The following is a 26,841-nucleotide window of genomic DNA, read 5'->3' on the forward strand; positions in this document are numbered from 1 at the left end:
ATCTACGCAGGCGGAAACCCGGTTGAAATAGAACAAAAGAATCGAAGCTCTTTGTTAGAGAAGGCGATAAATGCTTACTGTAAAGTTTACTATAGTAACGATATTTTTAAAAGTTAATAGAAACAAATAAAATGACAGTTTTCGGCTAAATTACGAAGTATTTTATCATAAAAACACAATTTGCATAAGTTTTCAATTTATCTATTACATAATTAAGCAGAACAATTAGATATCAAGTCGACGACATGGGTGTCTATTCAGGTTGATCTAAAAAATGAATAACCTCCGATTTTTTTTTTTTTTTTTTTTTTTACCACGGACGGAGAACATATCAATCTATTTGTTCCTTAATTTTCGTTTTTGCCCTTCCATTATGTAACTCAAGACAAAATTCAAAAAAATGGGTAACAATTGCATCGAAAAGATAAAATTGAGTGCACCTTTTTATGTTAGGGTGTGTTTGAGTTAAATATTTTGTCTTGAAAATGTATAAAGCAAGAGTATTTGATACATCATCTCGCTTTAGATTCTATTATTTTTATATGTACTTTGGGTTATAAATATTGCGTTTTCTTCAGTCTTTTCTTCCAAATCCAACGCCTGAATCAAAATGTCGTCCGTCTTATACCCCGTCCATATTGACAACTGCATACAAGGAGCATGGTGTATTTTTTTTTTTGTAATAAAAATGCACGATACGGCCAACATTGACCTGTTGGTCCATATAAGCACATGCATCTAACGGGATTATACAATACGGCAACTACGACATTTGTAAAATCTACTCACTTGTCAAAATTGAATGAAGATCGTCAAAGTAAGGTTACTAGTGGGGTTTCATCTAAAAAAAATATGCCTTTTCTTATTAGTTATGGTTCGATATTGTCAATCAAAATGCTATCCGTTCTTTTTCATTTGATATTCAATGTAAACAAATTTAGTATCGGGTGTAAGTAAGTTATACACTTCGGGATACGGCGTGTCTGGATAAGATATTTTATATTCTTATCCAGACACACCTATCTCTCAGTGTATAACTATTACTGAAATGAGATTGTCCCAGGTACAAAATGTATCTTAGATAATTATTTTGCTTTGAATAACAATGGAAAATGCACGAACAGGCTTGTAATGCGTTTAAATCTGCACTTTAACAGTAGATTTATTAATTATTTGAGATTCTCGGTCTAAATAAATACAAATCATGCAAATGTTTCTCAAAAATAAGCGTCCATTTGAGTAAATATAATGAATATAAGCATACGTTAAAATATGAGAAATGCAGAATTAAAGCACAATCTCGAATAACATTATGTAAAGTTACAGTAACGTGTATCATACATACTCGTCATATAATATAACTAATCATTAAACACTGCAGTACAGTTATCGATTTTAATGTTTTCAAAATTTTGTTATGACATGGAAGCTAAATTTAGACATAACTCACCGACAAAATAAATGTGCATACATGTTGTTTTGCTGTATGTACGAACATGTGGAAAACTATGGAAGAAAATAATAGTTGGATAAAATTGAATGGACTCCATATTGAATATCCATAGGGTAAGATTTAAAATTTATTGAATGATTCAATAAACACACATTAGGGTGCATTCCTCAATGTACCCACACCATTGAAATTCATCATACTTGTTTTGATTGTTTCGTGTATGCCTTTATGATTAAATTATGAAACTTAAAAGTTCATGAAATATGGTGTATTAAATGGCTCAGCCATTAACCCTTTTAATATAATTAAAATTACAATGTAGATTTTCTACTTTCATTTTCGTTTAGTCGGTTTCCGTTCAATACTTTCAGTATGAGAGAATATATAATATCGGACACATAAGAAAAAGGATAATCGATTATTTCACCAGATGACGTGAATATCTGTAATGATAAACATATTAATAAATCACTCCATAACGGACAACCTTCATTGGGCTGAAACTTATAAATTCATAGAAAATGAAATTGTTGATAAAAAAATATAAGTATGATATAAATGTCAGTGTATATAACTTTCGTTTTTGGAATAATCTAGATGAGTAACGCTGATATACACCACGACGGATTTATGTTTTGTCCTCTTTTTTTCTTGCGAATATCATTGATTGGCATGAAATAACAATTTTTCAAAAAATCATGATCGAGGCTGTTATACTATTATGGAACATAACTTTAACCGTTCCTTCAATCTTGGTCATGACTTAAAATTTGGTATTCCTGAAACATCGAATAGTATGGTATTATAACAATCCGCTGAGTTTATGGTGTAAATATTCTTAATCTACATTAAGGGTAGTATTTAAGTATAATTAATGTGACGATCGTTTTATTAAGAGACAAAACGTCAAAAGAGAATTATCAGGATTAAAATGTTTCCCGCACTTTCTTAATCTTTGAATTCCATTTCCATTGCGGCCAATCAAAAGCAATATAAAAAGTGAAAGACACTAACATTATACAGGCTATTTGTAACATGTGATTTCTGTTGTTGTTAATCTTTTAAGTATTTCAAGAGAAGAAGCAGAAGTTGGTGGTGTGTATGGTCTACTGAACTGTGCGATTATTTTGACGATTCCTGTTATTCTCTTTTAATTTATTAGAACTATGGCTTAAAACATGAAAAAAAAAACATATGTGCACCAAGCACTTCATAGAAAACTCACACAAAGTAACATGAACCCTACTGATTCAAATTTCAATACTGTTTCTAAATTATGCTGACTTAGATAAAGGAAAAATAAGGCAGGAATCAATTTTGAGTTGTTCAGTATACACGTACATGTAGTTCCTTTATGTATCATTAAAACTAAAATATAATAAGAAAAGACTAACAAAACTTAACTAAAAAAACCCGCCAAAAAATAAAATAGAATAGAATTTTTATGACTAATTGTATACTGAAGAAGCCTCAGCTTGGTGTGGTTATCAACTTAAAACAAATACAGGGCCGTTCCTTACATAATGAACTTCTTTGTTCCCTTTTTTGTAAGGAACGGCCCTGTATTTGTTTTAGGTTGGTAACCACACCAAGCTGCGGCTTCTTCAGTATACAATTAGTCATAAAATTTCTATTCTTTATTTCTATTTCTTTTCATCAGAATAAAAAAATCATAATTGCTACAAGTTGACTCCCAAGTTTTGCTATACTATGAGACATGTTTTCGTCGATAACATATGTTTCTGAATGAACAAGTCTTTTGTCTCAATATCCTATAAACAACATGCAATGGAAAGCAATCTATAATGCATTTCTCATCCATTGCTTTCAGTGTCCTTGTTTCATTCACGTATATACCACCAGATTTGTTTTGGAGTTCATGTATCCAAAGAAAATATAAGTCAATGGCTACAGCACATGGCATTGAAGTGTCGCATAAGACCCACTATGCGCGTCTTGGACATGCCTCGCAACATTTAATACCTAGTATTCTAAAAGAATTGTTGGCTCATTATATTCCACCAAATACCCTTCTCGGTCAAGTGAATGGATGCATAAAATTAACCCGAAGTAAACTATTGAAAACTGGAGAATGGAAAAAAATACACAATGCTGCAAATAACGGATACGATGAATTCGATACCCCACTCATTTATACAATTTTACGAAATATCTTTCCTACAATTCAACCAACGAATAGATGGGATCATCCAACAAATCCTCAACCGCACGAGACAACACTAGGAGATGATATTGAAAGATGCCGAAGATATCGTAATGCAATTTTACACAGAGGAAATACAACAGTTACAGATCAAGAGTTAGATGATATTTTTAATGACTTTAAATCTATGGCGATGAGGTTTGAAAATGTTCTAAAAAAACAACCAAACGAATTCGTCTTTGAATTTGAAAACTTAAGAACATGTTGCATGGATGAGGATACAGAAAAGATGTATTTAGACAGACTCCAAGATATTCAAGAAAAGGAAAAAGATGACCATGAATCCATCAAAGATTTAGAAAAAAGGACTAATCTCACCGAACAGCGTATGTCAAAGGTTGAGTTAGATATGCAATCTCTTACAGGTAAATGCAACTTGTTTCGCTCAATATTAAAACATCTACTTTAAAAGCTGTCGACATCTTATACTAGTGCATTGATATGAAACGTGATATAATGTAAATATTATGGTATAACGAATATCAATATATGCGTTCCCTTTTTCAAGAAGCTGTCAATATCTGAGTTGTAGAATGCTGACTTTTAGAAAGCTCTTTTTGTTGTAACATATACATACCTTTAAATGTTCAACATGTTTTAACTCTGTCTGGTTTCGTCAGAAATATCTGTTAGGGATTCCTTCTACTTGTTCTATTACGTCTAACAGTTTACTACCTCTGATTTGTCGTTGAATTTAATATCATCATAGGTCTTTGTTTTATTGTGAAAAATCCAATATATTGTCATATTTGTATCAATAAGTGGATAACCAAAATATGTATCAACGTTCTTAGTTTAGAATGAAGATCTTTAATGCAGTATGAATAATCAAGTCACAACCAGAACCGCGGCTATTTAGACTTTGACATATTGTATATTAATTTACACATCTGTAATGTGTTAGAACACAATCAAAAGGACAATAAAAACAATAAATGAGAGAGAAAAAAAAAACGGAATGACGCTAAGAAAGCTAACACACAAACATAGGAAAAAAACCAATCCTAAGAAACTCGACATAACAAAACCGGAAGATTTTACGAAAAGCAATATGAACCTCACATTGACCAAGAGTTACTAATAATAGATTTCTATACTGTTACTCCTCTTTGATTACATTATTGAGTTCTGTTATATGATTACCTGTCTCATTATTGCGAGCGGTGAATTTCTCGTGTATTCTCCGAAACCATCATACGATTCATAAATCATCGATACATGTACAATACATGTATTAAGGCTGCCCAATTGTGTTTATTCTACACCTCCTGTATATGTATTGCTGTAATGGATGTCTCAGATAAGAAACTTAAAATCATCAATTTTGATAATAACATTCCTTTAATGCTATATAAAGATTTGCGGAGGATGAAATAGCGTTTACTTGTAAAGGAGAAGGTTCGGTAAGCGCTCATTTCGGTCTAAAATTCAAAGTACTTTTGATGAAAGATTTTTGACATTTTTTAAGCACTTGAGCGTCTACTTCAGTCGATTCAATTCGTTTATGTTCAAGATTTGAACAGATTTGTTCATTAAAGACGCTCAAAATCAAGCTTAAATATGACAAAACTTTCAAATAGCCGTAAAACGTCACTTGTCAGATGTTTTTTGTCTAAGATGGAAGTGGCCGCAATCGTGTTCATTCTCAACATTTCTATATGTTGTGTTTTATCATTAAATACAACACATATTTAAATATTAAGATTGAACACAAGTGCGGCCACTTCCATTTTAGACCAAAACCGTCTTAAAATTAGCACAAATGCTAAAATTGTGAAGATTTTAGTATTTTTGCATGAAATAATGATGCTTGTACCTGATGCATGTGCATTGTATTGACAAAACCAGCCCATAGTTATGTAACGAAAATATTCAACTTTTCAATAAAAAGCTAAAAGTTTACATTTTAACAGCTTTATAAAAATGCTATATTTTGGGGTGAAAAAGGGGTCTTACCGGGCCTACTACTTTAAACCTGTTTTGTATCGTTGTTGCATGCTCTCGAGTACATGAAGTTCAGATGGTAGTTAATTCAATTCGTTTCTGATCAAATCAATGACTTTGTAATTTGTATTTGCTGTTTGTTCGATAAACATGCGACAGGTAGGAGAACAGGAAATGTCTCTTCGGTCTTGAGTAGATATAATGTGTAATGGTATGTGGACATGTCTTCCTGAGGACTATTACTTAGTGATCTAGCGCGTTTAAAATCATTCTCAACATGTCAGCGTGTTGTCTTCCTGATTTGCATGTTTTGTCACTGGACGTAAAGCACATATCAATAATCATAATCAACATTTATTTACTGTTGATATATTCTTCAGATGCAATGCAGTCTGTGAATTCATCTACAGATGAGGGTCGTAAGTTTTATTCTAATCTATGATTGTGCTATATATATTAAATTGTCATTTATTTTTATATTGTGTATTTAGAACTAGATTTCATTCATTTGGCCACTGCAAATTAGCAATTTCGAAGACAGACCTAACATTGATTCCAACGTAATCACACGACTACTAACTCATATATTGCTTACCCACTCAAATGAAATTGATTAAACAAAACTGATGCTAAACGATCTAAATAAAAAAGGTAATTTCTTTTAACAATTTCCTTTGACGCCATCAGAACTTATTATATCTACAAAACAAATATTTCTCTTACAATTCTCATTGTTTAATATCTGTCATCACATAAAAGTTATGAGCAAAAAGTCAAATCTCAAAAATACTGATCTCCGAGGAAAATTCAAAAAGGAAAGTCCCTAATCAAATTGCAAAATCAAAAGCTCAAACACATCAAACGAATAGATAATAACTGTTATATTCCTGACTTGGTACAGGCATTTTCTTATGCAGAAAATGGTGGATTAAACCTGGTTTTAAAGCTGGCTAAACCTCTCACTTGTATGAAAGTCGCAGAGCAAAACGACATGTGTCACTACTCAAATGTAGGTTTTTGGTTTCCAGAGTAGGATTGCCACTTTTATATCATTTTAACCTTTTATGAAACAAATGTACAGTTGATAACAGCAAAACGGAAAAAGTGCTGAAAAGGGGACAATACAAATACTTCATCTCCTCGTATCTAAAATGCAAGCAGAACAAAAAACCGTTAAAGCCTTACCTTCTAATTACAATTAATAAGATAATACGAAAATTATGATAATTATAACAAGAAACATGAGAAATTTGATATATTTTATAGTCGTGTTTCGAGAAACGCTGGCTGACAAGACCTGTTATGAAGGTGACAGAATCAGCTTAGAATGTGTAGTAGGAGGAGGGAAGAAACCAAGCAAATGGTATAAAGGGGACGAAGCTGTGCTATCAGATAATATTCGTGATGAATCTAAAGATCAAACATACAAACTGAGCATTTTGTATGCTACAAGAAAAGACGCAGGAGTATACACTGTATTGATTGGAAATGAAACAAGAGATGTTCGATTGAATGTAATTGGTATGAATTTGTATACTGATATTCACTCTAACGGAATGTATTTCATGCGAGCCATTAGATTGATGGATATTTTCACATGGCTCGGGCCGTTGCCGTTAATTTTTTTTTTTTTTTTTTTTTTTTTTCAAATGCAATCTTAAACACAGCGTCTCGGCATATTGTTTGCACATAGGTAACAGTAAACTTGGATATATGTGGCAGATAAATTGTGAGAGCCATCAATATGTACATCTCTGAGTCTGCGCTCTATACATATATATCTAGAATGTTATCACGCTATTGTTTACAAGGCGAAAGAATCACGTCATAAATAAAATCTGATTAAATGGCAAGTTAGCTAGTAGTTTCTTTTAAGTTTTGATTATTAATAAAATAATAAAATTATTGAACGTGTGATCGCACGGCTGTAGCAGATGCGTTTTCCACTAGACTCGAAAAAATGCAACAGCCATGATCAATGCCGATTCGATATGGTCATGGGCAATAATATATATTTATAATGTATATATATATATTTATATATAAAACGTCTAGATATTAGGCAAAGATCTTTCTTACGAGGGGGCTGTATTGTTCCGAGTAACGATACATGTACACAATACATGGATTATATAAACGCTTAAAATGTGTACAAAACAACACCAATATTAAAAAAAGGAAACATTAAATGAAATTATCTATGAATATTTCGGATAAAAGATAACCTTCATCAGAATGATTATGACGTAAAATATCAATCTATTCTGATTCAAAACTAGAAGAATCTCAAAATTTATACAATTAAAATCGAACAACGCTTGTACAATTCTAAAATTTCAAAAATGACGTAGGTTAGGTATTTACAAAGAGACTGCATAGAAATGCAAAAATAGTAATGTGCGATATGAACTGGTACATTTCTCAAATTTCACAGGGGACGAAAGTTAAGATATTACAAAAAAGACTGCGTATATAATTATATATATTTACAATTGTATGTTTGTTTTTTTAATTTTCTTATGATACATTGTATAAATGCTCTAAAGATACATTTGAGAAACTCTCCAATCATTACAAGCACCATTGCTGCATACCAGTTGAAATTTGATTATTAATAAATATTTAAGGCAGTTTGATAAATATTTAATGTACACGATTTCAACAAAATAAATTCATCTGAAATAGTTGCATATAACATATGCTATATATAGTTGCTTTTATTTTAGAAAGACCACCTTTTCTAATAAAACTTCGTATGTACCAACAAGAGTTAGCAGAAATTGCATTAAGAGGTGAAAACACAATTATTTGCGCCGGAACTAATGCTGGGAAAACATACGTGGCTTTCCATGTGATAGAAAGTCACTTGTTAAAAAATCCAAAAGGTACGTTTTTTTTTTTCTCATAGCGGTTTGCAACACATAGCAGGATCAATTTTCTTAACTTTAAAAACATCTGAAAGAAAAATACAAATCTCTTAAAGTAGCAAAATAATATATTATCGATAACAGATACAGCATTTAACTCAAATTTTAAAGATTGTCTATTTAATTATTTTTTTTTCTTTTCATGTAAAAGTATTTTTCAAAGCCGCAAATTTGATGATATATGACAGTTTTGAATATGTTAACTACTTATTCTGTTTATTGAATATTTTGTATTGTTTTTAAAAACAGTGTTTGTAAAGTTCATACTTAGATTCATAAAAGATTTTTTTAATCGACTAGTCAAATAAAAAAAAAGTGTATATGACCTTACATTAGGGAGATATCACGGGCAATTGCACTATTTTTTTAAACTTTTTTTTTATTCGAGCGTCAATGATGGGTCTTTTGTAGACAACACGCGCGTCGGGCATACGAATTGTTAATCTTGGTATCTATGATGATTTTTTTTTATAGTAAAGAAATATGAAAACACATTCAATTTGAAAATAATCACAGTTAAAATATACATATTTGCTCTCATTTATTAATTATAATAATTAATGTATAATTATTCAGCAGGAAAAGTTGTGTTCATAAACAAGACAAATGTATTACTAGGACAGCAGTACAAAAGGGCATGTGATACTTTTACAACACTTCAAATTCAGGTAAACCATGAATAAACATGACTTTGATTTGCTGATATGATGATTTCATCTTTCACGTATTACTGTATTTCCCTTATAACTTCTACAGAATGACAATATACGTCAATTTATTTAGATGCTTCGGTTGCGATAAATTAATTATAATATTGAGTGGGACATCGCCTTTAAAACTTTGCTTGTACAGTAAGAGGTTAATATTTATATTCATTTTTCATTTGCAATGAATGAAAAAAAAAAAATACAATTCAGATAAATAATTAGCACCATGACTTGTTCACTTTACTTTGTACATGTACTAAATTATAACATTTTGTAAATATACTGCAACTAGTTATTCATGAGTTTTATAAATTGCACATGTGGTCAGACAAGAAAAGCAATAACTCGTTTTATCTATCCCCATTTATAAAAAAAACCCAGTAAATATGAACTATTTCTTGCTAATTCGACTGATATCAATTGGGACTCACTAAAATATCTTTAACTTTTATTCACAAGTTATAAGTTAATTCTTCCTTTTCCTTAAATAAACAATGAAGTTGTTAATACTATAATCTAATATTTCGGGAAGATAACATAAGGACACAATTTCACAGACGACATTCAAAATTTGAACAGGTATATAAAAGTGTGACGTAAATCAGTCATCGTCATAAAAATGCACATTTAAGGAAATTATTATTATTTTTAGAATAACGTTGCAAAGGATCAAAAGTCAATAGTGTTCAAATGTCGTCGTAATTCTTTTTGATTGTGAAAACCTCACGATGAAATAGCGGTGAAAAGGTCTATCACTCAAAATAAAATATCAATAAAATATGAATGTACTTCACATTTATTAAATCATTGCATATGTTTTGTCTCAATTATTAACAAGGATTTCTTCTTTTAAGGGTAAAATCAAAATATGGAAAGCTGAAGATGACGACAGTGACAATTTTGAAAAGGAAATTGGCAAAGCCAGTTTAATATTTTTGACCCCCAAATCTTTATCCAACCACCTTATAGATAGTGCAGCAGTTAAAGTTTCTATAGAGATTTTCACATTGATTATTTTTGACGAATGTCATCATACACATGATAAAAGTGTTTACAACGAATTGATGTCGTATTATAGAATAGCAAAGTATAGTGGAAAGACACATCGACTCCCACAGGTACAGATTTTACATTACTTGAGTCAGTCTAGAACCATTGTTAATTAGTTCGAACTACTAACTAGGATTCTCCTGTTTTGTCTCATTCAAACTACAGTTCTTCCGATTCTTAGGAAAATTCAAAACATCTTTTTACCTGAATTTTTTGTCGATTGTTCCAATTTGAATTAGTTCGTTTTATATCTATTTCGTTCATTCTATAAATCAAATTGCATGATCTATCAGCAGAAGCATTGCAAAAGACAATTGTGAAATTCATAAGACTATCATGTCAACGTTCAGTTAAGTTTAGGTTTGTTGACAAAGACCAAATTTGGAAATTCATAATCCAAAGATCGTTCTGGTTATTTGCGTAATAATCCTTCATTAAGCAAAAATAAATTTTGAGAATAAAATAGTTGAAACGACTAAAGTATATTTTTATGTCTTCAGTAAAGTTCATGTAAACCTTGACTTAAGTATGATTATCAATAAAGTAAGATTTAGAAAAAAAAATTTAAATACGTTTACGATATTAATTGTTGTAGAAACTTCTAATTATATATATGTTTTAAGATACTTGGATTGACAGCATCACCAGGTACAAACAAATCTAAAGACCTGGCGTCAGCAAAGGATCATTTAACAAAAGTTATGGCAAATTTGGATGTATCAGAACTGTCTGTTGTCAAACGAAATAAAGAAGAACTACTTCAATATACATCAATTCCAGAAAAAGGTATTTGAATTAGTATTTGTTAAATGGTAATAAACACAGACACATTGAATTGCAAAGGGCCAAATTACAAATGTAAGCTACACAGCTTTATTGTGTTTTATATCAGACTTCATTGTAACGGTATTTTTCAATCATCTATACTACTAGAATAACAATGTCCGATTTGTTAGCCGACATAACGTAACAACGACGAATCAAAGAATTCAAATTTATATATAACTAATACATGTAATATAGGACAATGGCGTTGATTAAAAATTGCACCATTCCCAGCCCTATTGTTTTTCACATAATTAATATTACCAATAATTAACAAGTTCCTGATCGAATCTGATCCCGATACCAATAGTATATGTCACATGTAGTTTCCGGTTGTATGTATGTTCAGAATCATCTTCCTTTAATTGAATACAACACAATGGGGTATGGTGTAAAGGAGGGCATTTCATACTCTGTATCGGTACAGATTTAATGTGAACACTTCCTTACCCCGTTTCCCAGCCTTGCCATGATGGTCTTACTACCAGAAATCAACTACCTCCAAAACAATTAGTAAAATTGAGAATGGAAATGGGGAATATGTCAAAGAGACAACAACCCGACCAAAGAGCAGACAACAGCTGAAGGCCACCAATGGGTCTTCAACACAGCGAGAAATTCCCGCACCCGGAGGTGGTCCTCAGCTGGCCCCTAAATAAAATTGTGTACTAGTTCAGTGAAAATGGACGTCACACTAAACTCCAAAACATATAAATGAACTTAAATTAAAAACAGATACAAGACTAACAATGGCCAGAGACTCCTGACTTAGGACAGGCGCAAGAATGCAGCGGGGTTAAACATGTTTTGTGAGATCTCAACCCTCCCCTATACCTCTAGCCAATGTAGAATAAAGAAACACATAGCAATACGCACAGTAAAACTCAGTTTAAAATACAATGCATTAAAACACACGCACATACACTCACCTGATTCGCTCATCCTCAAAAATAAAAAAAAGGCAAAATATAAAAACAATTAGATACAAAATATGGGATAAGGTTGTAGTTAGAAAACCAGGATGGGTTCAATAAGTAAGATTTTGAAAGCAGAGAAAACTGTGCACCTTAAAATCAGCATGACTATATCAGATGACAATACAAATATTGAAAATATTAATAAGGCGTTGGTAATTTAATTCAGTCACGGACCATGTCGCGGGTGTGTTCTAGTATATGTTAAAGTTATGACGGCGATGAAAATTAGAGTCCAATTAAATAAAACAGCAGAATATCTTGGAAGATTGAGGAAGATATATTTACAGTTTTTAATTATACTTGATTCAAAGTATCTTAATTAATACTATTGGTGAATTGTTATCCTCTGCAGGTATCATCAGCTCAGTTTTTGGTACGTCGACTCAGGTTCTTAATTTTTTCTATTGATAAATTTGAAAATTATTTAGAAACCAAGGTTCTAATTCCATCCGGCAATGTTGACCGTAGTCGGGTTTGGCTTTTCATTAGTATGTCCCTTTTGATATTATAGCTTCTTGTATATTTGTGCTTTCTATATTTCCAAAAAATATGTTTTGAACATTTTTGATGAAAGTAACTCCACCAAAAAAAAAACGTGTAAGAGGAATCAAATTATAAAATGTTATTGTCATTCAGTTGAAAGATTCTTTGAAATTAAGGTCTTATTGGTCTTTTTGTACGTCACCGTGAATGAAAATGAATGGACGAGTCGAGGTTTTTGAACACATTTAGTCATAAAGTAATATATCGGTTGAGCATTGATTTCCAAAAGCATTATTTTACTATTCCAAAAGAATGTGGTACAATGTAATTACTACCTACAAATAACAGTATGCTTTTGTTTGTTATAGTTACCAACCAGTTTGCATTATTTATCAGATATTTTTTTTAATCTTTTTTAAATGCAACTCTTAGTACATACCCTTTACATTATTGATTTTGGTTTCTTTGTGTCTTTTGGTTGCTGTCTCATTGACGTATACATTGTACCTCATGTAGCCATTTATATTAGTAATAAATTTGATGAAAAGCTTACAGTTAAAACTTAATCCTATTTTTTTTTCTTTAAAGGGATTCTAAATAAACTCATCATAGATACCAGGATTGACATTTTGTACGCCAGGCGCGCGTTTCGTCCACAAAAGTGGCGTTCGAATAAAACAAATGTTGAAAAGGCCAAATAAAGTACAAAATTGAACAGCATTGAGGACCCAAATCCTTAAAGTTTTGCCAAATACAGCTAAGGCAAAGTATTCCTGAGGCAGTAAAAGAGGATACTATCAAAATAATATGTCCAAAGTTCTGATAAGGAAACTATACAAAAATATCGAACGTACAAAATGTAACATCACTATTTGTGTTGGCTTTAACGTTTGACTTCGGTTGTTCTGTCAATTGCAAAGTTCTTGAAGTTCATAGTTCACATTATGAATAACCAAGGTGCACATGTAACACATTATCTTACATAATGGAATTTTATGCGACTGTCAAGTGAGAGGTTTAGCTAGCAATAAAACCAGGTTTTATCCACCATTTTCTACATAAGAAAATGCCTGCACCAAGTCAGGAATATGACAGTTGTTATCCATTCGTGACAAAATTGTGTTTTGGTGATGGTGATGTGTTTGTAGATGTTACTTTACTAAACATTCTTGCTCCTTACTATTATCTCTATCTATAATGAACTTGGCCCAGTAGTTACAGTGGAAAATATTTTGTAAAAATTTACAAAAATTTACAAAATTTATGAAAATTTTAAAAAATTGACTATAAAGAGCAATTACTCCTTAAGGGGTCAATTGACAATTTTGATCATGTTGACTTATTTGTAGATCTTACTTTGCTGTACATTATTGCTGTTTACAGTTTATTTCTATGTATAATAATATTCAAGATAATAACCAAAAGCTGCAAAATTTTCATAAAATTACCAATTCAGGGGCAGCAACCCAACAATGAGTTGCCTGATTGGTCTGAAAATTTCAGGGCAGATAGATCTTGACCTAATGAAAATTTTATTCTCGTCAGATTTGCTCTAAATGCTTTGGTTTCAGAGATATGAGCCAAAAGCTGCATTTTACCCTATGTACTATTTTTTAGCCATGTCGGCCATCTTGGTTCGCAGGCGGGGTCATCGGACACATTTTGTGAACTATATACCCTAATGATGATTGTGGACAAGTTTGGTTAAATTTGTCTTAGTAGTTTCAGAGGAGAAGATTTTTGTAAAAGATTACAAAAATTTACGAAAAATGGTTAAAAATTGACTATAAAGGGCAATAACTCCTTAAGGGGTCAATTGACCATTTTGGTCAAGTTGACTTATTTGTAGATCTTACTTTGCTGAACATTATTGCTGTTTACAGATTATCTCTATCTATAATAATATTCAAGATAATAACCAAAAACGGCAAAATTGCCTTAAAATTACCAATTCAGGGGCAGCAATCCAACAACGGGTTGTTTGATTCATCTGAAAATTTCAGGGCAGATAGATCTTAACATGATAAACATTTTTACTACAGTCAGATTTGCTCTAAATGCTTTGGTTTCAGAGATATAAGCCAAAAACTGCATTTTACCCCTATGTTCTATTTTTAGCCATGTCGGCCATGTTGGTTGGCAGGCGGGGTCATCGGAAACATTTTTTAAACTAGATACCCTAATGATGATTGTGGCCAAGTTTGGTTAAATTTGGCCCAGTAGTTTCAGAGGAGAAGATTTTTGTAAAAGTAGACGGACGACGGACGACGACGACGGACGCCAAGTGATGAGAAAAGCTCACTTGGCCCTGTGGGCCAGGTGAGCTTAAAATGTAATCATCATCTTTGCTTTCTTATTCGTTTTTCGTGGTGTGGTTAGGACTAAGTATCACTTTATTTGGTATCAAGTTCAGTATAGAATACAACGTATAATGTCTGTTAAGTAGTGCGTAAAATAACTCATTAATTCGAATTGTTTTAATAGTGGAAGAACATTAAACATGTTATGAAAAGAGAACAAATTCCACGAAAAAGACATAAAACACACGTGTACAAAACTATTTATTTGCATGCCTTTATATTTTGTCGAACACAGAATATTTCCAATAAAGTAAAAACAGGAACAGTCGTGTGAGATCTGGCATTTTTTTTCAATTGAAAGCAAAACATGATGCTTATTTACACATGTACGATTAAACCTTCTTGCGCAAGTTAGATTAAACAAATAAAAATCTAAAAGAAATCGAACGAAATGCCCGAACTCATTTTTCTGCTCCATGATTAAAAGGAAATGTTGGGCAAACGTCTATTAGACCGTTCCAATCCAATCCACTGACAAAAAACATCAAATCAATTTAGTGTTTTTCAACAATTAACTGGTGTCCACAAGATATATATCAAGCTATACATACCGAGTCAATTACAGTGATTATTCTAAATCAAACAACCTACAATCGAAAAATCAAAATACATTTTCTATGCAAATAATTTTATACAAACTATGCGATCTTTTTCTGCTTTAATACTTATATCCAGATATTTCTGGTATTTGTAATATTAACTTTAACTAGCCCTAAAAAAGTAAAGACAAAGAGATTTTTTTAACTAATTCAGTGGCCCTTAGAAAAATATGCATTTTCAACTAAATAAAATAATAAGAGTTCCTTTCACATTTATAGATGTAGCTTATATCATGCTTTTTCAAAAATATAATACAAAATATTTGTTATTTTTCACGCTACAGGTTGTGCAACATGATCAGATTATGTATATATTGTGTATGGAAAATCCAATTTTGTGTGTAAAAAAGAAAACTAAATCATAGAATTTTACGAAAAAATATGAGAATATAGTACTTAAAATGTGCTTTCAGATACATGTAGGGAAAAGAAAAATTAAGGTCATCTGACTCGTTTTCTTGCAACATAATAAAATATGTATATTCAGAACACATTTTATTATAAAAGTTACTTTATCTGTTTTATCTTCCCTTATATGGCAAAGTTGAACAAAATTGAATCAAACAAAAATATTTTGTGTTTTGTGAAATACAGCTATAAAATATGATAAAACACATACAATTGAAAAGCCTAACACATGAAGTACACACTACTCTCGAAATTTGCACATTTCATTTAAAATCTAGACCGATTGTTATCTGTTATTTCAAAACCCAAGATGGAGGAAGACACCCGAGCTACCTTAAACGTATTGATATATTAATTATGAAAACCAATATCTTGTCAAAGATGAGATAAATCGTTGCTTAAGCAGTGGTTAATTTATAAATTATCATAACGAAATATATCAACCCTGTCGGTTTTGCAAGTTCGCCTTGATTGCGGGAGGTTGTGTATTTGATAAGATTAAACCAAATAAAACCTTTACTTGTTGATTTTCCGCTGATTATGCCCTATTACGAAATGAAGACGAAGACTGGTCGGCTGTCTATCAGAAAATATTGTGCAAATTGGTATATCCAAGTATTGCTATGAACTGCTATGCATAGTTAATCTACTTTGAGTATATGTGTATGATGGTAAAATATGTTTTTTTTGTTTCAGTTCCTATTACATCATCTACCAGAAAACATGATCCTTTGAAAGATATTATATTTAGAGCAATGGAATACGTTGAACATAAACTGAACTCTCGAATAGGTAAAATAACATAGTTGTGCAATCAAATTTGTTTATCCTGCGATTGAACTTTCTACTGTTCAAATACATGTGTAAATATACATTTAAACGACTACTCGATTGACGTATAGTATACGCTGATAGTCACCGGGTAGACGGCTTGTGTTGCAGTTGCGTTTAAACTACTTCTAACTTAGCAGTTCAAATCGGGGTCTTAATCGCTGTCCGGTTATCTGATGCGTTTCAATAACAAATTTATTCAGTTTAGATGTTAAATTGCAGGATGGAAACAATACTTGTAGTAAGAGTGAATAAAAAATCTAAACAATACAAGATATAAGAGCCACGTTTCATCTCTGTTTCTAAAGCTCGCACAAGTAAATTTTATATGTTCCTAGCTTGTACGAATAATATATAAATCTGGAAATGTCATCAATTTAATCTTGATTATAATACAATGTTTATTTTAAATTGGTTGATATTTTTTTTTAAATTATGTTTCATTTATATGCAATTAAAGCAACATTAACAAGGTTGGTATGTATCTGTACCATGCAACAAGTCTGCAGGTTTTTATGCCCTTACTAATGCGTATTGTTTTCATGAATTATAGCATCAACATGACGAAAAGAAAATATGTCTAATTTAAACATCTTGAAATGTTGAAAGTAAACATCATTTAAACATAAGTATCTGAAAAAAATATTGCCTTTTAAATGTTTATTTCAAATGAAAATTTACAAAATTCATTCTGTAAACTAATTTGTAGACTGCTTGTTTTCTAACTTGCTGAATATATATTTTGAGAAAAAAATTCGTTAGGGCCTATCAATATTTAACATTATGTTGATTAGTGCTGCCCTAATATTTTCATATCGAGACTGTGTCTTCTGAACCAATCTACTCAAGGTATTACTTTCGTTCTAAAATATCTGAAAAAGTGTAACACAAATACAAAAATCCAAGGCATATTCAAAAAGGGGAAATCCATAAAAACAGACAAAATCAACCGTTATCAATCAAGGAAGAAGTAGAACAACTGCCATATATTACTTGGTACATGCATTTTTCAAAGACGCCAACAAAAAAAGATGTAGTAAATAGTAATTACTCATCAAAGATGTTAACAATGTGTACGCCAGACACGCTTTTCGTCCACAAAAGACTCATCAGTGACGTTAATTAGACAATGACGTCACTGACAAAAATACAAGTATTTGTCGTTGATACATGAAGTATATACCTTATACAATTTACACTTTCTCGATAAAGTAAAATAAAGTTAGTAGGAATACAAGGTTGAACAAAAAACAAACAACACTGTAAAGAAAACCTTTGTGTCCGAATCTCATATCAGGACCACCTACACCATGAATGGCCAAAGTTGAAATGTCAAAAAACCAATAGCCAGATACATAAACATATTAACACGAAGACAATTACAGGAGGTAATTTTACTGTTGGCAGCATGCTTTAATCATTTTTTAAGTAACGGTCATCAATAAAATAATGTTCAGCCAATGGTTAGGACAGTCACATAACTTTCATTGAGTTGAACAATCTGAAAATTAATCACTATTTCCTGATTGTTATAAAAAAGATATGTAATTGTCTTTTTGTATATCATAGAAATTGTTAAGGGAATGAAAATATTTTTCAATGTTTTGATTAGAAGAAAGTATACCATATCACACATGCACTGTCATGCAGTGACCTACTTCAAGGTGCTGTTTCGATTGGTGTTTTTAAATGAATTGCAATTAAAATAGGCAAAGAAAGAGTTTCTTCAAAACGAGAACAAATTGCCTAGGTTAAGTGTACATTCTTGAAAACGAGGTGACTCAAAATCGTTAGAACTAGTCTAGGCACTTTGAAATTGAACTTTTCTATTAAGCTTATCAAATCTTTGATTTTGTAGTTTCAAACTTTTTGAGTGAAATTCTACACCAGAATAGGGACTTATATGAAGCATTACATAATCCACCGATTCAAAGAACGGAAGTCCGGTACATACAGTGGATCGGAGAAACTAAAGAAAAAGTAGAACATGTATTACATAAAGATTCAAAAGTACCACGATTGCTTCATGCATGTCTGAGACATTTAGAGGTATATCAGACTTAAAAAAAAAAAAAAACCGATCTCAGAGGAAAATTCTAAACGGAAAGTCCCTAAGCAAATGACAAAATCAAAAGCTCAAACACATCAAACGAATGGATAACAACTGTCATATTCCTGACTTGGTACAGGCATTTTCTTATGTAGAAAAATTGTGGATAAAATCTGATTTTATAGCTAGCTAAACCTCTCACTTGTATGACAGTCACATAAAATTCCATTATATTGTCAACATGTGTGAACAAATTAAACAGACATAGTAGGTAAAAATGTCAAAAATAGGTATACAGGAGTCAACATTGTGTTATAATCTTAATCACTATAAAAACAAACAAATATGTTAACAAAGAAAAACAAAAAGGCATATAGACAAAGCCCATTAGCAAAAACGATAGACAAGAATACAAAAATGTTAACACAATGACGGGATGTATAAGTACCGAGCCACGTCAAATGGATTTTACCAAAAATAGACTAAACAGTAAAAGTAATAATTTACAAAGACAAATAAAAAAATACTATAACACGTAATTAAGATGATAAACAACATCAGTACCTAGAATCTATACTTCAAGACCATCGTGTATTATTTGTGAAGTTGATACGGAATATACATGCAATTAATAGAATTCGATGATCGATACTAAAAAAGTGTCAAACCTTTATGAGGGATTTGTGTTAAATGTAAAGAGCTGAACTTTGATCAGCGTCTTATTCATATGATACTGACTTAATGATACATCTTTGTGTAAAAGGTGACAAAAAGGCATTATTATCTGGGATTTTACTTCAAGCAATACAACGGATTCAGCATACAACATTAATTTTAAACTATTTCATGACATCTGCATAATCTCAAACTGTGAGGGCTTTGTGTGGCAATTTTTTTTCTATTTTGTAATGTGATTTGCTTGTTCAACTTTAAACATAATTATAATATGTTGATATATAAAGGCAACAGTAGTATACCGCTGTTCAATAGTCATAAATCGATTAAGCGAAAAAAAATCCGGGTCACAAACCAAAACCGAGGGAAGCACATCAAGTACATGTATACGAGGAAACTGATAGACTATGATAGTAACCTAACGACAAAAATATATTTTTTGGGTAAAGAATATACAATGCAAGTCGTTTTCGGTCTAATTCATTAAAAATATCAACATTTTCAAAAAAGTCTAAAAACAGTTAACCGAAAAAACAACAAAAAAAGAGGTTCCTGACCAAATCCTTTATGATTTATATTTCCTCGATTCATTGTTTCATTGTTTCATTGTTTAGTTTTCCCTTTGAACAATATCCCGATGTATGTAAGTTTCAAAGTTTTTCTTTGCAGACGTTTGTTGTTATACAAAATATCTCAATGATTTGAGGGAAATGAGTAGTCGGGATCGGGGACAAGAAACTTTTCTATCATCATCAATGAAATTTTAAAATGAAAAATCAAACGCGAAAGATCATTCTAAAATTGTTAACAAGCCCAACCATATTACCACCCCATCTTTGTCCCCATCTCCACCTTAATCTCTCTTTGTTTCGCCTGCTATGGCTTCCGAAGCTTTTATTTTGCTATTTATCAGATGAAAAAAAGTTAAGAAAATTGGGTTAAGTTAAGGTCAATGTAACGATACATTATAATTACATTTCCTAATTTTTAGTTGTATACAGAATGTCTTGAAATCAATGCATTGCTGGAAATTGATCAAGTTCGTGACGTGATCATGCAGGGATATGCAAATGAATCTTTTGCAAGTCAGAGTGCAAATACAGAAGAGGAGAGGGAAATCGTATCCAAATTACGAGGTAATTTTTTTTTATAATACATCAATTCACTAATTAATATATACGCTTAATAAATAGGGGTAATAGTTCGGGTTAACAAATATCAATATCGCTTTAAACACATCAGGAAAGAAAACAAGTGATCAGTTATCTCTTTATAAGATACTTCATAACTGTACAAATAACACATATTAGAGTATAAATATGAAACACTAGGTAAGTTCCAAGCTTTAAAAAGTGCATGTGTTTACGGAGTATATCTCATATAGCAAACTTATCTATTAAAATCGTGTAGGCCTAAACCACCGCTACGTTTTTGTTATGTGACCTCAACATTACGAAGAGCTTCCATCCATGCACATTGGATTATCTAAAAATATGAAAAGGTGTTATTGATTTTGGCTTGAATAGAAATACATTTTGAGACCTATTCCACAAATACATTCGAAAATGATTGAGGGTATTAAAATTTAATGTTTAACTTTTACAAACAAAATTATTAAACAGTCGTGTATTCATTTTGTATTTATTTTGCCACTATTTTGGTATAAATGTGAAAAATATCCATTTACATTTAATAAGATGCAACCATTATGTTAACCTGTGTGTTCTGAGACACATCATAGTGTTATTTTTTTCCCGGAAGACGTGTTTGCTGAAATTCGAGAAATAGGAAGATACATAGAGGGTAATCCTGATATAAAGGTCGTTATTGAAAAGATTGAAAACGAATACAAACAATTAGAAGAAGATTCAAGATTTATTATATTTGTAAAAACCAGAGCAACAGCAATAGCCTTAGCAGAGAGACTTCCAAGTTATCTTCGTAGTACTTACCTGACTGGTTCTCACAAATCTGTAGAGGAAGGAGGTAATTACCTTTAATAACATACAGATGAATTTTATGTTTGATGACAAGGTCCATAGCGTAGCAAACATGAAGTCTTTTTATATTATGGAATGGTTAAATCAGTACACCGTCTTTTAGTTTGAAAGTCGTGTTGTGCATTTTGTATTGCATTTGTCATTGCCATGTTGGTGTGTTTATTCCCGGACGTCTTTTATTGTAGATTAAATGGTGATTGTTCTGCCATATTTGACAACTTAAAACGAAAAATCATAATCTATTTTGTTTGCATATCAAATGCGTGTAATTTTTCTACAAATTTCGAATAAAATAACATAAACTCGTTTAAGTTGTAAATAAGGAAAAAAGTTAAAAGCCTTGTACCACTGTTGTAATAATTGATAGTCTATTAAATTATTATTATTAGAAATCTAACGAAATATATAAAGTAAACTTAGATTTGAGGAAATAATAAATTTGCATAAAAGATATTTGAAACAGGAGGAGTTGCAAGCCTAAAGTGAGTTACTCTCTCCTGTTTTGGAATGAGTGCAAATCATTTTATATATTTTTCGACGATGGTCGTATATTTGTTTTATGCAGCAAAACTATCAATCAAATATAGTTTTGCCTCAAATTCTGACAGAAAACATCACCGCTTAAGAGCGGACCACGGGAACGACACTTCTATTAATAGTTTTATGTAATATATGACAAATAAAGGTTTCTTATTGAAATGTATTGTAAAGTGAATTAAAAACGTGTCCGTTACACAATGTATAGTTGATATTAGTACATTTCTTGTTTTAATACCAGGTCGCCCTCCTGACCAACAGATAGAAGTGTTGGAGAAGTTCAGAAATGGTGAACATTTATGCATTGTTGCCACGTCAGTAGGATGTGAGGGACTCGATGTTCCGCAATGTAATATGATGATCCGTTATAGATTTAGTGCAGATGAAATAAGCAGCTTGCAAATGCGTGGTATGGATTATTTAAAAAAATCGTATTTTTTCACTTTTGCAATATATTATTACACCAAATCGACAAATATATAAGTATCAATGCATTCAAATGAAAGCAATTGACACACGGAAAACATATTTCAGATTTAAAACAGACATGTGGCCAATTAATTTTACAAATACATGAAATAATTAATTACATTTCAATTATATCAAAGAATACCTCAATTAAATCACAATACATTGTCAGAACATAAATATTTCTAAAATGTATGAAATTGCAAGTCTCTTTCATTTTGTGCAATTGTATCGACAGTTTTAATGTACTGACGATGAGTTAAATCTTTCTGGTCTTAACATTTGTGCAAGCTGAGGTTATGCTGTTCAACTTCTGTTGATCTTGCAGGTATTTTAAAAAATATAATATGCTGCATAGCCGAACATGGGCATTTATAATTTAATTAATTGCACATACATGTACAAAGAATACTATGACTTACTTATTTTTATGATATTTGTTGGTAAGTCAGGGACAACCTTTCAATGTGCAGTTCGGGGAGAATATTTGTAATCCTTTAATTCAGCTTCTTATATATGCATTACATTAGATCCATTTTCCTTTGAAAGCTTTTTGAGATTGGTAATCACAAAACAGACAATACTATAAATTCCGAAATTATTGAGAGGTCTTTGTTAACATGATTGATAATGCGACTTGGTAATCATCGCAAAAATCAGAACTGCATTCTAATATCTGATACAAAATTCTGTACGCAGATTTGCCTTAAATCGCAATAATTAATCTTGCATTTTTGTCCATTCTTCAAAAATCGAAATGATAAATGCAAGCAAGAATTTCTAAATTGACAGTACTCTTTTGCAGTAATCTGTTTAAAGCCATTCAGTACTAATATATTTACATCAAAAAGTTACTAACTGTAGGTCAAGGTACGGCCTTAGAAAATAAGTAAAATCCATACGCCAGCTTTTAAATGTCCGTAATGACAATTGTTAAACAACTCAAGCCAGAAAACTAACAGTTTGATGTATGTTCACAACAATTCACGAAAAACAAATATAATATAAAAAAAACAGACACAAACTACTGAATTGCAAGCTCCTGACATTGGACAGGTACATATAGAATGTGTCGGGGTTAAACATGTTTAAGAGTGCATTATCGTTTCCCTAACCTGGGACAGTGATGTAATAGAAAGCATAAGAACAAACTATAAAAATCAGTAGGAAAGGGCAACTAAAACATGTTTGCTTTTGACATGGGCGTTGTCAGTTCGTATTCAACTTATGAGTTTGAATGTCCCTTTGGTTTCTTTTGCCTTTCGTATACAAATTACAGATCATATATATATATATATATATATATATATATATATATATCAAGATCAACTGCATGCATTATAAAAAATTAGAGTCCAATTCAGAATAAATACTATGAAAAGTAAAAAAGTAAAGAAATACCAAATGGCTAATAAAAAGCCACATTCCGACAAAATCAAGCCAAACAGAAGATCAACATACAAATATTAATCAATGAAATTAAAATAAAAACATTCTAAATATCAGCAGAATTTAACACAAAATCGAAATAAAGATAAATTTAAACCAAATTTAGAAGTTAAACAAAAATGAGCAAGAGTATTTCACTATACCAAAGTCACCATCTTGTTTGTTGCTGCTCATATATATAAAGTAGATGTTTATATAAATTAATAAACACTTTTAAAAATTTGTAGGAAGAGTACGCAAGAAGGCAGGTCAAGAGGTGATAGTTGGTACTACAAAAGAATTTGAAACTGAAAAGAAAAACATTCAAAGACAGTATCTAATGACACAAGCCATAGGAGAAATTTCAAAACTTAGTATAGGCAGAGATATAGCTATAGCAGAGAAACTAGTATATGAAAAAGAAGAAAACGAAAGAATAACTCAACAAAAAAAGATGGGTAAAAAAAAGAATGGATTTTTTTCTGTTAACTGTAAATATTGCGGAGTCCTAATCACTGATTATAATCTATTGCGACATGTTAATGAGAAAATGTTCGTTGTTTGTGATAATTTAATACTTACAAGAATAGACAGGATACCATTTCCTAGAAAGAAGCAAACAGAATTTGATGGCTGTAAAAAACTAGATAAAGTATATGGATTGCAGTGTCGACATAGATGGGGTTCGATAATTATCTACAAGGAGTGTGAATTTGTTGCATTATCACAAAACTATGTTAAGATATTTGACTGTCAAACAGATTCATTCATAGACTGTGAAAAATGGTGTGATCTTCCATTCAAAATACAGGAACTGACTAATGATGATTTCATCAATTACAATAAAATGCCTGTTTCAATGTGATATGATTTATACAACAATTTATCAGCTTGTATATGCTTTGATGATTTTGTTTTAATAGGCTCAGCAGTTACATAATTTATGTGCATTGTTTGTAAATTATAAATAAAATACCTGTTTCACAATAACCGGATAATCAATAACCAAGGTCACCAATGCGTTTTCAACATAGCGAGAAAATCCCGCACCAGGAGACAGGCTTCAGCTGATCCCTAAACAAACTGTGTACTAGTTCAGTGAAAATAGACATCATTCTAAACTCCGAACCATATAATCATGATCAATGAACTTAAATTAAAAAAAGCATATAAGACTCACAAAGGCCAGAGACTCCTGACTTGGGAGGTGGTTAAAATGTTTAGTGGGATCTCAGTATGTTTTTTCGATCGAAACACTTTTATTTTTCATTTTCACCATCATATATAAAGGCAACAGTAGTATACCGCTGTTAGAAATTCAATATAATTAAAATAAAGAGGCTCTTTGCAAACCTCAACTCATTTTTATGTGGACTGTACAGTTTTTTCCTTGTACGAAATATGTAAAGATAAGTAACGATGGAGGTTATGCGAAATATAATTGGTTAAGTGTTATCTATTTTTCTGACATGTCGGATGTTGTTAATGTGTGTACTGTCTGGTGTATTGTCCGATTGGTTTTTTAATTCTTGATATGTATTAATAATAATTTTCAAAAATTATAGGGACCACTTTCCTAGCACACGTTTGCAGATCAGTGGTTAAACAGAATTACTAGTATTTTAGTTTTGTCGCTTAAAAAGAATTACTAGTATCTTAATTTGTCGCTTGATTCTTTGTTCTTGGAGTAAAGGAACGTGGGCTATACATTTACAACATACTGCTATATATACAGAGTAATGCCTTAAAATTATCTGATTTTTTTCTAGGTTAATGATTCTGAGGTTTTGTAACAGTTGTCTGTGAGTGGTAGATTTGCACCCTATAATAAGACAAAAATGCATACTTATAATGCTGTCAAGGCTCATGGGGTTTAAACGTCCTGTTGGTATTTTCCGTTTCTTCACAGATGTTTTGTGGTGTAATAGATATGTTAAGATACATATGAACAATTAACAATTAAGAGTTGAGATTCTAAAACCGACACATTTAAGTATGGGATGATTAATTTAATGATCGACTCACTCCGAAAAGCAACATTAAGCATAATTTCCAATAGATTAAAAAACGTTGTGTGTGAAGTATTTACACCTCTTCTAACAATTAGTTGGTTGATTTGATGTTTGAATGATATTAATTCATTTTTCATATATTTTGAATTGGGTTGTGTGAATGGTTGGTAGATAGGTTCATCAATTTATTGATTGATTGATTAATTGACATTTTGCATAATGTCATATTTGACGAGTTACGCATTCATGAATTGCTTTTGTCTAGGTTCTATTGCTTGAATGAATAATTCATTGATAAATGATTGATTGGTTGACAGTTTCATACCTAAAAATATCCTTGAATGTCCCTTCACATATTCCTTTTCTCTAGGGATCATCGAAACTTATTGATCTATTGTGAATGAATTTGATTTTCATTGTAATTTAAAGTAAACTTGGATATTACCTTTTGTTTTTGTGTTCTAACGTGTATCTAACGTACCTTTGTGAATTTGATATCCAGTCGTGTTTGTAATCGAGCAAATCGTCCCCGCGTATTATACCGATAAAATAATATCCATCCTCTTTCTCTTAGTTTAAGAGGGGGACATTTAACCTGTTTATCTCATTCATGTCCAGTGTACAAAGTAGTACCGATATTGTTGACATCGCAAAGTAGACAATGTCGACAAAATATTGTACAAAGTTGTCGATATCGTTTCATACATTGTCTACATCGTTGACATTGACTATATCGCGAAGTAGACAATGTCGACACGATGTTGTACAACATTGTCGATATCATTTCATTCTTCTGTCTACATCGTTGATATTGACGATATCGCGAGGTAAACAATGTTGACACGATATTGTACAACGATGTCGAAATTGTTTCATACCCTTG

The 26,841-nt window shown here is 31.3% G+C and overlaps 2 protein-coding genes across 2 annotated transcripts in view; both read left to right on the plus strand.

Annotated features, from left to right (window-relative positions):
- Positions 1–26,841, plus strand: part of LOC127708338 (interferon-induced helicase C domain-containing protein 1-like) — a 181,853-nt gene that overhangs the window by 104,992 nt on the left and 50,020 nt on the right. The gene's annotated exons all lie outside the window — the stretch shown is intronic.
- On the plus strand, positions 1,431–24,927 carry LOC127709007 (antiviral innate immune response receptor RIG-I-like). Its single transcript, XM_052214250.1, has 14 exons — positions 1,431–1,566; positions 3,285–4,042; positions 6,002–6,040; positions 6,888–7,142; positions 8,348–8,506; positions 9,125–9,216; positions 10,110–10,373; positions 10,929–11,091; positions 16,654–16,749; positions 18,647–18,837; positions 20,505–20,649; positions 21,275–21,499; positions 22,292–22,459; positions 24,195–24,927. The coding sequence occupies exons 2-14, from the start codon at positions 3,358–3,360 to the stop codon at positions 24,809–24,811; spliced, it is 3,099 nt and encodes a 1,032-aa protein (XP_052070210.1). The 5' UTR covers positions 1,431–1,566; positions 3,285–3,357; the 3' UTR covers positions 24,812–24,927.

This window comes from Mytilus californianus, unplaced genomic scaffold (assembly GCF_021869535.1).
Source record: "Mytilus californianus isolate M0D057914Y unplaced genomic scaffold, xbMytCali1.0.p SCAF_7, whole genome shotgun sequence".
Classification (NCBI taxonomy): domain Eukaryota; kingdom Metazoa; phylum Mollusca; class Bivalvia; order Mytilida; family Mytilidae; genus Mytilus; species Mytilus californianus.